The 15,128-nt window shown below is 36.1% G+C and overlaps 1 protein-coding gene across 1 annotated transcript in view; it reads right to left on the reverse strand.

The window, feature by feature from the left end:
• Positions 1-15,128, reverse strand: part of SRPK1 (SRSF protein kinase 1) — a 94,812-nt gene that overhangs the window by 31,799 nt on the left and 47,885 nt on the right. The window contains exons 2-5 of the mRNA XM_007939387.1: positions 6,355-6,473; positions 5,048-5,156; positions 3,935-4,022; positions 2,812-2,899 (exon numbers count right to left, since the gene is read on the reverse strand). Coding sequence (XP_007937578.1) covers positions 2,812-2,899; positions 3,935-4,022; positions 5,048-5,156; positions 6,355-6,473 — 404 coding nt within the window. The remainder of the gene's footprint in view (positions 1-2,811; positions 2,900-3,934; positions 4,023-5,047; positions 5,157-6,354; positions 6,474-15,128) is intronic.

Below are 15,128 nucleotides of genomic sequence, written 5' to 3' on the forward strand. Positions count from 1 at the left end.
TATGGAAAGTGAATTTGCTCTGTAAATTTTCATCCAAATCACAATTAAAAAAAAAAAAAAAAAAGAAGAAGTGTATCAGTTTTGTAACTCTTGATGAATTAATGAACCGAAGCAATGATCACCAATACCTGTAATATCATAAAGACTGAACTATCACACATTATGATATTTCTAATGGAAATACACAACACCATCCTGCAAACAAAACAAAACAAACATGAAACCTGAATCTAAACACCTTTCAGATCTAGATCTGACCTCCAATTTACAGGAAGTATGGGGGATAGAGGAATTTATTAAATGCTACTACAAGGATGCAATTAGCAAACTCCTGACTGTGGGAAACTATGAACAGAGAATCTAGCTTCTTCAAATAAATTGCACGGGAGAAGAACCAGATGGAGGAGGAATCCACAGATTAAGAGATCAAAAGGGGCATTAGGGAGCCTTTTGGGGTGGAAACATTCTGTATTGTAAGTACACTACTCATTACACAACTATACACATTTATTAAAACTCATCAAATTGTTTAATTAAAAGCAGTGCATTTTATTTTATGTAAACTACACCTCAATAAATATGTCCAAAAACATTAAGAGATTTAAAAGACATTATCAACCACTTGCAGTGTATAGATATTATGTGGACCTTGACTTAAATAAGAATAAAACTAAAAAGGAAAAACAAAAACAAAAAGCCTGAGGCATTTGGAAAGACCGAAACATTGACGAGGTATTTGATGACTAAGAAACTGTCTTAATTACTTCTCTAATAACTGCACTGAGTTTATATTTTAAAACAGTCCTTGTCTTTCAGAGATACATTGATTGGCTATAAGTTAATAACTCTTGAAACAAGAAGTGGGCATGTGGGAAATTATTAAGCTATTCTACCTTTGTATGTTTGAAACGTACCGTAGCAAGATTTTTTGAAAACTGCGAATTGCTTATGAAACAAAAAAGAAAAAATGAATTTTTCATTTTTTAGTCATTCTTATATCCTAGTTTTAATCTTCTTAACTTTTGAGAAAAGCATTACAATCTGACAATTTATGTTATATTAAATTGCAGGTAGAGTGATATAAAACTCTTGGGGGGACAGTACAAAGAAAAACAGAGTGAAAACTGAATATTGATTAAGAACTACACTTAGGATACATTTTGAATAAGAAGAGTTAGCAAAAGAGACAAAGTACATAATAGAAATAAAAAGTATGGGAGCTCTGGTGGCATAGTGCATAAGGCATCTGACTGCTAACCAGAAGGCTGCTGGTTCAAACTCACCACCTACTCCTTGGAAGGAAGATGGGGCAATCTACTTCTGTAGTGATACTGCTCCGGAAACCCAAGGAGCGGTCACTATGAGTCAGATCTGACTCGATGGCAGTGAGTTTGGTTTTTTTGAAAGATATATAGGCCATACAGGTGGTTGAAAGTGACACTCACTAGCTAATGTGACCAGCTGTCCCTTGTAAATCATTCTTTACCTCTGCCATGGAAGTGGAATGACATAACCTATTAACCTTTAATACAGCACTCTGAGTTATATCCTTTATAAGCTCCAAAGGCAGCACACAATGCTGTAGCTAAGATAACTGTGACAAGTAGGAAGAAGGGTGGAGAGAAATACCTAAGGACAAACAAAGGGAGAAAAAAAAGTTGGCACAATGACAAACATCACAAGATAAAATAATAGGGAAATAGAATCTAATGGTTGTCATGGCTTCCGGGGTAGGTTTTCATTTCTTTTTTCTTAAGACTTCACACACCCACACATACAAACATACATACTCTCTGAGTAAGCCATACAGAAAGTGACCACTATAAGTGCAAGATGCTGTTTTTAAAATGGAATGTATGGTTGCTATAGCAGTTTTCCTTAGAAATCCAGGAATCTGGAGTCTGTTCTTCTCCAGGCAAATGACTTACAACTAACTTCACCTGAGAGAGAAAATAAATTCACATTATTATCTACTCTCTCCCTCCTTTTTTGTGCCCTCTTCAGATCTCTATTAGAATCTCTTCCCAGAGTCCACATGAAACTATAAAGCTATCTCCTTAAAAAGAAAGGAAGAAAAGATCACCATTGGAATTAAAAACTTATTTTGAGAGAAGCTAAACATGTAGGAATAGTAGAAATATATGTTTTCCTTACAACTTCTAAATAATTTATGAACAGATTATTTTGGATTTTCCAATCTAAATGAGTTTCTATTTCATCTTTTACTCTGAAAAATGTACTAGGCCTTTTAAAAATGGCTGTTACAGCAACCTTTTAACTAGCACACTGCACAGATCTTTGATGGTTAACTTGCTAAGACAAAGGAGCTAAGGTTTCTTTTAGCTCTAAACTGGATGAAAATATGTAACAAGTTGGTTTTTTTCATTATGACAGAACATAAGCAACCACACCTATTTAGACTCCAAGCAAAACCTGCATGTACAGCCTCTTTGATGTTAAGGCCTGGTGAATAACAAATAAAATCACACCTTAGATTCTTGTTTAGCCTAGTATTTACCATAAAAAATTACTTTGCTGACAAAGGTGACTGACTTTACTTAGGAATATAAGGTATTTTCCAAAAGTTTTTCTTTTGACTTCAGTTTAATTTGCCTAAAACAAGGAAAAAAAGCCTAAGCAATACCCCACACCACAAGACAGACATGATTCACATCTGCGTGTTCAGACATTTATGATACAAAGTAATTTTATTATAGTTTGCCTTGAGAAAAGAGACCAATAATATTTTGCCTGAATATGGTTCCTCTGTTTAGGATAAAGTTATTATCAAATAGGTTTTTAAAAGGATACGGGTTCCATTAACTCCTGATATTTTGAAGTCATCTAGTAGTTGAACAACCATTTCTCTATTTGGATCATTGGGATCTGAATTTCGAACCTATAAGGGGGAAGAGACAGTATTTAGAAAATGGGAAAATTCAAAAAAAGTCAAATTACTGGTAGGGGAGGGGATGCAGATGAAGGTAGTACCTGCAGCAAATATAACTAGGAGACATGGTCAAAGAAAGAGCTCATGTAAATCTGTAAGGAGATACACTAAAATTTCAGTAGCACAATGGGCAATGAATCTAGTTCACAAGAAGAAACACAACTAATAAGGATTATTTTTCTAATTCAACCATTTTACGGCTCAAAGTGCTACCCAAAGATTGACTGCTAGTTTCCAGGCCATGAAGAATGAAGGTGCTTTTACAGGATGTTAATCAGCTGCAGCAATAACCACATTGCTAATTTGGCTGACTCTTTTCTTCCCCCCATTGAAAAATTTCCTCAGTGAAGGAAGTACTACTAGGTTGATTTACTCTTTGGCATAAGCTCCATATCTTGTCACAGACTGGCACTTTGAAAAGCACTATCTTAGAACTCTCCTGATCCAACACCTTCACTTTACAATCTGGGTTAAGGTCCTCTACCACCTTGGCATGTTCCTAATTTATAGCAGAAATGCAAAGAAACTCTCAATAAAATTTACCTAAGATTCTAGGTATACAGGGATAAATAAATACAGTATTTTATACTTCATATTTTTATAATATACATATATTTAACACACAAAAGATGTTACATATTTATTCTCATAACTCTTTTAACCATAGTAGGAAAGGAAAACATGTATAGCAGTGCTATCTGGCACATAAAACATGTTCAATAACATTTTTGTTTGAGGGGTTTTTTTTGGGGGGGGGGGTGTGTATGTGTGTAATCCCCATCACAGCACATCACACCAGTTCCAGTTCCATACTACTTGCAACAAATGTGTAAATGTTTTTGCTTCCTCTATTTCTCTAAAGATACTGGAACTTTACGATCAGAACTAGCCATGCTAAAAGAGTCTACCATTTAGTATTTGTGCTAATTCAATAAAACTTCAATCATAATGCTTTGCAGTTCGCACGTATGATCTAATACTCACTGACTTCAGCAACCGGATTTCATCAAGTGCCGTTTCGGTATAATGTTCAGCACTTTTAACTACTTTCATTGCCACAAACTTCTTTCCCCTATGAAAAAAACATAGGTAATTAAGAGTTAATGTCCTACTCTTCTTACCTTAGGAAGATCAAGATTTAGTTCTATTTGACAGATGACACTCACTGGCTAATGTTGATATTATGTACGGACCAGTTACCCCTTCTTAATTTACTCTCCTCTCCCTGCAGGATGAACCAGAACAAATGCTGATTTTGTGTTCCCCTGCATACAAACATAGGTTACTTCTATGGGATCACTATACCCATTAATAGAACTAACTTGCTAGATTTAGCCAGTCACCTAACATTTTTTTCTAAGTTAAAATCCATCTTCTGAATGTCTCCCTGAATCAAAGTAACACCATGAAATGGGGATAAATAAGGAAAATAAAATAAAATCAGAAGTATCCTGTGTATCTAGATGGCAAAAGCTAAAAGATTAGAAGCTATAATACTTTCTAATAAGAAGCCAGAGGCAGTATTTGGACAAAAAACAAAAGATAAAAATCAATGACAAAAAGTGAAGGTTACAGATAGCAATTACTCATCTAAGACCAATTATATAAACTTGCAGAAAAACTTCAATGTTCAAGAGGTATTTTTATTGTCTGTGACTTTTATGTAAAGAAAAATTCTAGACTGCATGGCTGAGCAAATCTGTTACAAAACGAAAGTAAGTAAGTAATTTCATAAAGCTTGGTTTGGGACATTATCTAAAAATTTAACTACTCCAGTGAAAAGACAACTATTAATTTACATATCATGCCTCCAATGACTATTTGTAATACTTTGAACTGGGGATTCCAAGGGCTTTACTGATATTTAATCAATTTCGTGTCTCTAAGGTAGAGGGGCAGATACATATTACTGATTTTTCATGAGAGGAAACTGATTTGCCCAAGAACATAAAATGATTATCATCAAGAATATAATTCTGATCAAGAACTCAGTCTAAGCTTGACTACAGCCCAATTCATTTCTGAAAAAAAATCAGGCAAAAATATTTAGGCATCACCTAAACAAATTATTTTGAAGAACTACTAACTAAAACTTACTGGATATCCCATGACAACCATACTGTTGAGAAGTGTCCCCAGCCCAGTTTTCGGATTACATGATATCTCCCATTGAACAGGTCTCCAATTTTCACAAGATGATAACCCCCTAGAAGAAACAATGGGAGGAAAATGTAGTTTTAATTGGAAAACGCAGGATAAGAAACTATTACTACTTAAATAACGAGTAAGAAAAGGTATCTTATATTCCATTGTGAAACACCTCTACATCTTTTCTAGGAGCTCTGGTGGCGCAGTGCCTAAGGCATTTGACTGCTAACCAGAAGGCTAGCAGTTTAAACCCACCAGCCACTCCTTGCAAGGAAGACTGGGTAATCTACCTCTGTAGTGATACTGCCTCAGAAACCCAAGGATGTCACCATGAGTCGGATCTGACTCAATGGTAGTAAGTTTGGTTTTTTTTTTTTGGATACACCTTTTATCAATTGAACAGAAGAAAATTTTAACTGTCAGATCATACAGTATTACTGAGCTCATTAAAAAGAAAAACAAAAACACAACTTAGTAAGCAAGACTATTTAGATTGAGGAGCCAGTGATGCTCTGAAGAACAGTTACTTTCAGAAATGTCATCCTCAAAAAACATTACAATATTTTCGCCCTCAATAAGCCAACAGATTTATCTAAGCACAAAAATCTATTTATAGTTATAGTCTCAGGATGTTTTTTAGGAAAGAGATTAACTAACTCTATTTATTTAGCTAAAAAAGAGAAACCACACAAAAGGATTTACTTCAACAAATTCTTAAATGACTATCAACAGTGGTGGGAAGCCAAGTATTTTAACTCTGATTTTTGCCTGCTGAAGGTAAGAAGGATCAGGTTCTTCGCAAACGTGATACGGTATGTTTTCTTATAAGTTCTTAACCAAGGATCTTTAGTCTTATAAAGGAACAGAAAAGATAGCAGGCAACCTCATAACATAGTTTAAATACGTGTAATTTCAGTTTAATTATCTTAACAACTAATCCTTTGAGGAAAAAAGCAATGAAACAGTACTTCTGAGTGATAGCATTAAAGGTGACTTTTATTTTCTTCTTTTTGCTTAATATATCTCTGAAATTTTCTAAGATAAATATGCATTATCATTTTTAAAAGGTAAAAATATATTTAATCTAAACCTAGGTTTTAATAAATTGAGTTTAACTAAGAACAAATACTATTTCCTAACCTTAATGAGAAGAAAGCAACAAACAGAAAGTACCAAAACTGTGCTTTCACTAATAGACCAAACATACAAATGAGTAAACTTAAAATCGATGGATCATGCTTTATAAAAAGCCTTACCTTTACAATAATCATTGGGATCCTCCTGCTCATCATCGTCAGATCCCAGGATCTCCTCTTCCTGCTCCGGTAGATCACTCTCAGAGTGGGGAGCAGAGCCTCGGTGCTGAGTTTCAGATCTAAGAAATGATACAAAAATGTTCATTCCATATGGTAGGAACAAAATGAGACTTCAAGAAAATGTCATTATCAAATCTACCTTTCTATTTCCGTGAAACTTCAAGATCATATAAACAGAATATATCTAGTGGCAGGTTAGCTATAGCTTCACCTCATGTTGGGAAAGGACTCCTTTATAAAAAAATCAGTATATGATAATTAAGTAAAATCTGGAAAATACATAAAAATATGAAGGAGAAAAATTACATGAATCCCAATACCCAAACATAACATTTATAAAACTTGGATCTCTTGTCATATTTTTTTATATCTTTATAAAAATATATATCTATAATTACATACTATATAAACAAATTTGTATCCTGATTTTCCTATTATGCTGGATAGCTTTTCCCCATGTTCCTATGCAATCTCTTAAACCTTATATGTTTCCCTTAGAAGTATCCTCACTTATTCTGGCACATTCCTCACAGCTGCACATTAAACTTGTTTGTAATTTTTCATTTCTAAAAATGAAGTGGTTAATTATTTTTGTGTAATCCTTATTCTGTATCAAGAATTATTTCCCTATTAAAGATAGAAATATTTTGCCATTTATAAAAACACGTTAAATGTAGAAAAACTGAGAAATATTTACTTAAAAAATATGTACCTATGCACCCACAATCTGAACAACTGAACATTTTAGAATAATTCCTTCTATAGTCTGTGCCCATGAACATTTTTATTGCTGTTGTTAGGCGTCACTGAGTCGGTTCTGACTCATAGTGATGCCATGTACAATAGAATGAAACACTGCTCAGTCCTGTGCAACCCATTTTTAAACATTTTTAAACAGTGTCATAGTATGAATATATTCCAAAAGGGTTATGCTGAATTGTATCTCCATTAACCATACACGGGCTTCCAGCAATTAATTATTACAAGTTCAGAAAACAACTTTTTAATAGATACGAAATGACACCTTATTTTATAATGATTAACAATATTAATAACTTAGTGATCCTTTTTCCACATGTTATCAATTTATCATATCATCATTTCAGCATACTGAAAAGTTCAGAAGACAGAAGTCCTGGATGTGCATTCAAGTTCTGACACTTATTACCTGCCTACCTTATAGAAATTTAAGCAGAAGCAGGGCACACAGCATTCCTTTCAATGGTTGTAGGAAAAGGAATTTTACATTTCATATTTTCAGTATCTACTCTTTTAACAAACTGTTTCTTCCAAAGATTCAATTTCACAGATGGAGAAATTATTAGCAAACCAGTTGCACAGTTATTACTACGCTGGTAAGACATAAATACCTTGCTAAGTACAACTAACAAATGATTTAGATTTTTGGTGGCCTTTCCAACCTGCCTCAATTCTATGATTTTTCACTCCCAAGGTATATAAAAGTATACAAAAGAACATCATGTTTGATAAAGCAGAGGGCCAATGAGAAGTAGGGAACCCCTCAACGAACTGGCATAATTGCCACAAAAATGGACTTAAAAATACCCACCATCATGAAGGTGGTACAGGCCTAGACCAACGTTTCATTCTGTTATACATAACAGAATAGAGTGGACTCAATGGCAACTAACAACATACAGGAGTAGTTACAAAACCACAGTAAGTCAGTGTGTTCATTCTTAGTGAAAACAAGTCTTTGGGACATTTAGTTTATGGAATTACCTGGACCAAGCAAAAATAATATGTCGGACTGAATAACATTTCCAGACTTGAAATTAAGATAGAATTCTAAGACAGATTCTCCAATTTCAAATTTAGTGACAGCAAATGATGTTGTCTTTCACAATTAATTTTGACAGTAACAACTCCAATCACAAGACTGTGAAATACAAGCATTGAAAACCACGTATGTAATGCTGGATTATTAAAATTCCACAAGTACCATGGAAGTACTTATGTTAAAAAAACAAAACAAGAGACTTCCGGTAAGATGGAGGAACAGGAAGACAGGCGACACAGACCCTCTTCAACAAAGAAAAGAAAAACCAATTAACAGAGATACAGAAGATAATCCTGGAGCCCTGAGCTTTGAAAGGAACTATATATAAGTGGATGAGGCACCAACTAGTGGAAAAACCTGAATGAAAACAGTGAGTATGGAGACAGAGCTGCGGACTGTCAGCTACACTGATGGGACCAACAGCCTGAATATTTCCAAGTGGTGTTGGGACCTGAGAAATGACCTGGTCACCAAGGGCTGCAGGGACAATTGCACTGGTAGCCTATGACTAGGAAGGGAAAACAGCAAGGAGGGAGACAACCTGAACTGTTGACTTTCTGCTGTCCGGAGGGCACAGCCATTTTGAATGTTTACAAGTGGCGACCATTTTGGATATTTAAAGTGACCAATGGTACAGCCATTCTGAATCTTTACAAATGGCAACCACTGTGGATTTTAAGGTGACAGCATTCTCCATTAGATTCCAGGGACCTAAGAATAGGCTCTGTTTGCCAAGGTTGGCAGGGACATACGACAGTCTGATAAAAGGAAAGGAGACAGGTGGTGAATGTATAAGTGCTGTCAACTAGTGAATAGAGGAGCACAGTACACTACTTACATAGGTAACATACAAACAAAACAAAGAAAATAAAAATCGTGGGCAAGTCACTCTAACATACAATCACCAATTAAATATAAACACAAAAATGTCACAATGCCTCAGAGACAGCAGAGCATCACAGTGCACAGAAAGAAGCAAGATAAAGCAAGAGAAACAAGGGAGCAGAATACAGACCCAAAACACATCCCTGAGGAAGACGCAGCACTGGAACTCCCTGATAAGGAATTCAAAAGAATTTTATTTAGGTATCTTCAGTGAATTGAGGGACAGATCAAGGAAAACATAGAGAAAACCCTAGTACAATTTCAAAAGACAATATAAGAACAAAATGACAAAATAAATTAAAAATTAGAAATGATACAAAATCTACACACAGAAATCCAGAAGATTAACACTAAATTTTCAGAAATAGATAAGACATTGAATGGGCAAAGGAGCAGAACTGAATCAATGGAAGACAGAATTAGGGAGATTGAAGGCAAATACTTGATCACTTCTTTGGAAAGGGATCAATCAGAAAAAAGATCAAAACAAAATGAAGAAAGCCTAAGGTTCATGTGGGATTACCATCATAAGGAATAACCTACTGGTAACTGGAATTCCGGAACAGGAAGAGACAAATAAAACCACAAAGAAAATTGTTGAAAATTTGTTGGAAGAGAATTTTCCTGGTATGATGAAAGATGAGAATATATCCATTCAGGAAGTGCAACAAACCCCAAACAGGATAGACCCCAAAAGAAAATCACCAAGATATAGCATCATCAAACTCACCAAAACCAAAGACAAAGAAAGAATCATGAGAGCAGCACAGGAAAAACAAAAAGTTACCTACAAGGGGCAACCAATAAGACTAAGATTGAATTTCTTGGCAGAAACCAAGCAGGCAAGAAGACAATGGGATGGTAAATATAAAACCCTGAAAGAGAAAAATTTCCAACCAAGAATTATGTACCCAGCAAAACTTCCCTCAAATATGATGGTGAAATTAGGACATTTCTAGATGAGCAGAAATTAAGGGAAATTTGTTAAAACCAGACCAACTTTACAAGAGATGCTACACGGAGTCCTTTGGACAGAGAAGCAACAACAGCCAACAACAACTGACCATTAACACACATGATGATATAACCCAGAAACCAACCTAGCTACAGAAGTAGCCAAAGTAATTAAGCCTACAAGATTGTCAACAAGGAACCAGAGACATCAATTGACAAATGAGGACAACTGCAAACCACGAAGAGGGGGAAAGGAAAAAAAAAAAAAACAGCATTGTTACAGAACTTCTAGATAGTAGAGAAGTTTAGACAACTACAAGATAGAATGGACTGTTCTAAGCTTGGGAAGAAAACTATAAACCACAGCGTAACCTCAAAGAAAAATGATAAACCTTCACATCAAAAAAGAGGACCAGCATAAATATTCAGCAAATACTAAAACAGTAGCAATGAATAAGTGATAACACGATTCATAAACAAAATGAGCTCAGCATAGAAAATTATATGTTGCTGTTGTTGTTATATGCCGTTGAGTCAGACTCGACTCACAGTGACCCCTCCTTGGGTTTCTGAAGTGGTATCACTATGGAAGTAGACTGCCCAACCTTCCTTCTGAGGAGTGGCTGGTGGGTTTGAACCGCCAGCCTTCTGGTTAGCAGTCAAGTGCTTTAGGCACTACGCTACCAGAGCTCCCCGGGGGATCAGATTCAAATACATACTTCTTAAGTTTCTATATTGCTTTAGTCTTCTCTCTCCTGTGTCAGGCATCCTATTTCCTCAATCTCACAGTCTTCCTTTCTCTTGATTTATTACTTTACTTTCATGCTGCACATTTATCAGTAATTTGAAGAATGGGTACATGGCAGGTAAATTTATCAAGATCACTCATCTTTATTTTATCCTTATCCTTGACTGTCAGTCTGAGAGTAAAATAAATTAGTCTTCTAGTATTGTTGCTGATAATTGATGCCTTCTGATTCCTGACCCTCAAAATAAGGCCTGCTTTTTCTTTCTTGAGGTTTTTTGTTTGTTTTAAAGGTTTCATATGTTTGAAAACTTTCTGAATAGAGTTTTTAAAAATTCATTCTGCTAAGTACTTTATGTGTATGTGCAAATGAAAGAAAACTAAAGAATGCAAAGTTCTGGGAAATTTTCCTGCACTTACTGAAATTTTAATTCCCTTCATTCTGTACTTGTGCTGTCTTTATTTGCCACACAATTTTGCTCTTGAATATGCCTTAAAAAAACCAGACTCCTGTGTTGTTTCAGTGATGCATGATCTTCTCTTATCTTGAGGATACAATTTAAAGTTTTAAGTTTCCTTGTGATCTTCCATTGTCTTGGATTTCTCAAACTGTTCATGCTCTTTACCAATCCAACACTTTTAAGCATGATGTCAGTAAAGGTACATCAGACAATGGAGAAAACACCTCTGTTATAAAAAGACACAAGTCAAAAAACAGAAAAGAGAAACTTGAGGAAACAGATGGTTCTGTCTAACAGATGGTTAGATCTCTAAGTAATGAGGAAGGTAATTAAGATGATGTAAGAAAAGGAATCAAAGTCCCCGTAACTTTGACAGTTGTTACAAGAACACTTACTAGATTTTCTAAAGTTGTTGTTGTTGTTGTTATGTGCCGTCGAGTCAGCCCTGACTCATAGCGACCCCTCCTTGGGTTTCTGAGGCAGTATCACTATCACTACGCAAGTAGGATTGCCCAACCTTCCTTCCAAGGAGTGGCTGGTGGGTTTGAACTGCCAGCCTTCTGGTTAGCAGTCAAGTGCCTTAGGCGCTATGCTACCAGAACTCCTATAAGGTTTTTAATGGTTGATTATTCATTAGGAATTAAATATCACTCTCCCTAAAACAAAAGGAGAGTTCTAAAATTGTATTTTTAAACTCTTCATATCTAGTCCATATCTCAAGTTATTTGCTATTCACATTAAAAAATATATATATATATTCTCAAAGTATATCGGCATTCTTGACTGCTAACCAGAAGGCTGGTGGTTCAAACCACCAGCCACTCTTCAGAAGGAAGACTGGGCAATCTACTTCCATAGAGATACTGCCTCGGAAATCCAAGGAGGGGTCACTATGAGTCGGAATCAACTTGACTGCAGGGAGTTTGGTTTTTGGTTTAGTTAGGGTACAAAATAGAGCAAAGGCAAAAACTGGGAGGAAAGCAGAAAAAGGAAAGAGGTGGAAGAAGCCTGCCAGTTTTGCTCTTATAATTTTCTAGCTGGACTTGAAATAGCCACTCTGGAAGGTTATCAGAGAGATGATAAAAGACAAGTAAGTTGGAGTACTTCCTCTTATCACTAGGACTCATTTTAACTCAAATTCCTTTCCTGGTATAATCCTCATTTCTAACCATATTCTTCACCCTGACCACCAACATAAATAATAAGATGAGAAAGTATCAAACAAAAAATTTAAGAGCTTTTTGTGGACAGATACTACATATTCACAATCACTATAAAGAATATGGGAGCTCTGGTGGTGTAGTGCCTAAGGCCCTTGACTGCTAACCAGGTTGGCGGTTCAAATCCACCAGCTACTCCTCAGAAGGCAGACTGAGCAATCTATTTCTGTAGTGATACTGCCTTGGAAACCCAAGGAGGGGTCGCTATGATGGCACATAACAACAACAACAACATAAAGAATATGCTATTTATGAGTTTTCACTTAAACGTTCCATGAGTCTACATACACAAATTAACTATGCGAACTACCTCCCTTTTTTTTTTTTCCTTTCAGAAAAACTCACTAAAGTGGTCTTATAACTTAATAATAGATTAGGTTATAAAGCACTAACCTAGAAATAATCCTTTAAAAAAAACAAACTTTATTGAGCTATTAATTCACCCATTTAGCACTTAGTCGGGTCTGACTCGATGGCACATAACAACAACAACATGTCACATAACAACAACAACAACATGTCACAAATTCACCCATTTAAAGTGTATAATTTAATGGTTTTAGTATATTCAGAGAGTTGTGCAATTTCACCATCATCTAAATGTAGAAAAATTCATCACTCTTCTACCACAAAAAACAAACAAAAAACCTGGACTCATTAGCAGTCACTTGCCCTTATCCTCTCCTTCCAGCTCCTGGAAACCACTGATCTTACTTTGTCTCCATGAATGGGCCTACTCTAGACATTCATATAAATGAAGTCATACAATATGTGGTCTTTTGTGACTGACTTCTTTCATTTAGTATAATGTTAAAATCCATCCACACTGTAGTATATAACAGTAGTACTTCATTCCTTTTTATGACTGAATAGTATTCTACTGAATTGATATATCACATTTTGTCTGTCTATTCAGCAGTTGTTAGAACAGACATTTGGGTTGTTTCCTCTTCCTAGCTATGACTTGTGCTGCTATGAACACTCCAAAAGTAGCAGCATATACAGTCATGTTCACAGCAGCCTTGCATGTAATAACGAAAACCTGGAAACACCCAAATATCCATCAATAGAAGAAAGGATGAGTACTTTATGGTATTCTGATAAAATGAAACATTATATCCAACAGTAAAATTGAGTGGTATATATGCATAACCAAGCATTACCATACAACCGTAAGAATTAAAATAACAGCTACAGAATATAAAGAGTATACCACTTAAACTAAATTAAAAAGAAAAAAGCTATTTGTTGTTTAGAGATGGCCAATAAACCAACCAAACCCACTGTCATCAAGCAGATTCTGACTCATAGTGACCCTCACTGGGTTTCTGAGGTGGTAAATCTTTATGGAAGTAGATTATCCCATCTTCCTTCAGCGGAGTGGCCTGGTGGGTCTGAGTCAGCAACCTTCTGGTTAGCAGTGAAATGCCTTAGGCACTGTACCACCAGAGCTCTTTACTCAACTCACTGCTATCTAGTTGTATCCAACTATGGAAGTATATTGCCCAATCCTCCTTCCAAGGAGCAGCTGGTGGATTTGAACTGCCAGCCTTCTGGTTAGTAGTCGAATGCCTTAGGCATTACACCACCATAGCTCCCAGAGCTCCTTAGCGATGGCCAATATATAGTTAAAATATAAAAAATACAGAACAAATTCAGTATAATGATTAATTCTACAGAGGAACTATAGAAATACAATGAAGTGGAGGTAGTACACATGGGGCATAGGCTATATGGTAATGGTCCCCCCCCCCATAAAGGCTTAGTTTTTGTTTTTAAATCCTTTTTTTTTTTTTTTTTCCATATTTTATTGTGATTTGGGTGAAAGTTTACAAAGCAAATTCATTTTCCATACAGCAGTTCACATACACTTTGTCTCATGACACTGATTGTAATCTCACACAATGCAACAACTCTCCTCCCACTTCTTCCCCATAGTTACCTCTTCCCCGTGTCCTTCCCTCTCATGCACTCCTGTCCTCGGAGCTGTCTCCCTGTGCATACACGGCCCTTGTATTCTCCCATGATTGATCTCTCCAAGGAATGTACTCTACCTAATGTAAATGTTCAGCTCATATGCCTGTCTTTTGTTTGGCCGGAAGCCACAGGAGTGGGTTCAATTCCAGACCTGAAGGCCAGCTAGGGGCCATAGTCTCAGGGGGTTCCATCAGGCTCTATCAGATCAGCAAACCTGGTCCTTTCTTTTTTTAAAAATGATTTTAAGTTTTGTTCCACATTGTTCTCCCACCCTATACAGGGTCTCATACACAGATCCCCCTGCGAGTGGTTGACAGTGGTATCCAGGTACCATCTAGTTCTTCTGGTCTCATAGTCTTATAGGCTGAGGATCGCATGGTCTACCAGTTGTTTGGACTAATTGTTTCTGTGTGTCTTTGGTTTTCTTCATAATTCTCTGCTCTGGATGAGGAGAGACTCATTGTTGCATCTAGATGGCCACCTGCAAGTCTTTAAGATCCCAGTTGCTACTTGCCAAAGTAGGATGCGAAACAGTGTTTCTGTGTAGTATGTTATGCCAATTGAGCTTGATGTCCCCTGCGACCATGGTCTCAACCCTACAGGTCCAACTACTTGCTCCCTCTGGGTAGCTAGCTATGGCCAAGAAGGGACTACAACCTTGTCCCTTGTCA

Source organism: Orycteropus afer, unplaced genomic scaffold (assembly GCF_000298275.1).
Source record: "Orycteropus afer afer isolate SDZICR_OR568_19922 unplaced genomic scaffold, OryAfe1.0 scaffold00059, whole genome shotgun sequence".
NCBI classification, from domain to species: domain Eukaryota; kingdom Metazoa; phylum Chordata; class Mammalia; order Tubulidentata; family Orycteropodidae; genus Orycteropus; species Orycteropus afer.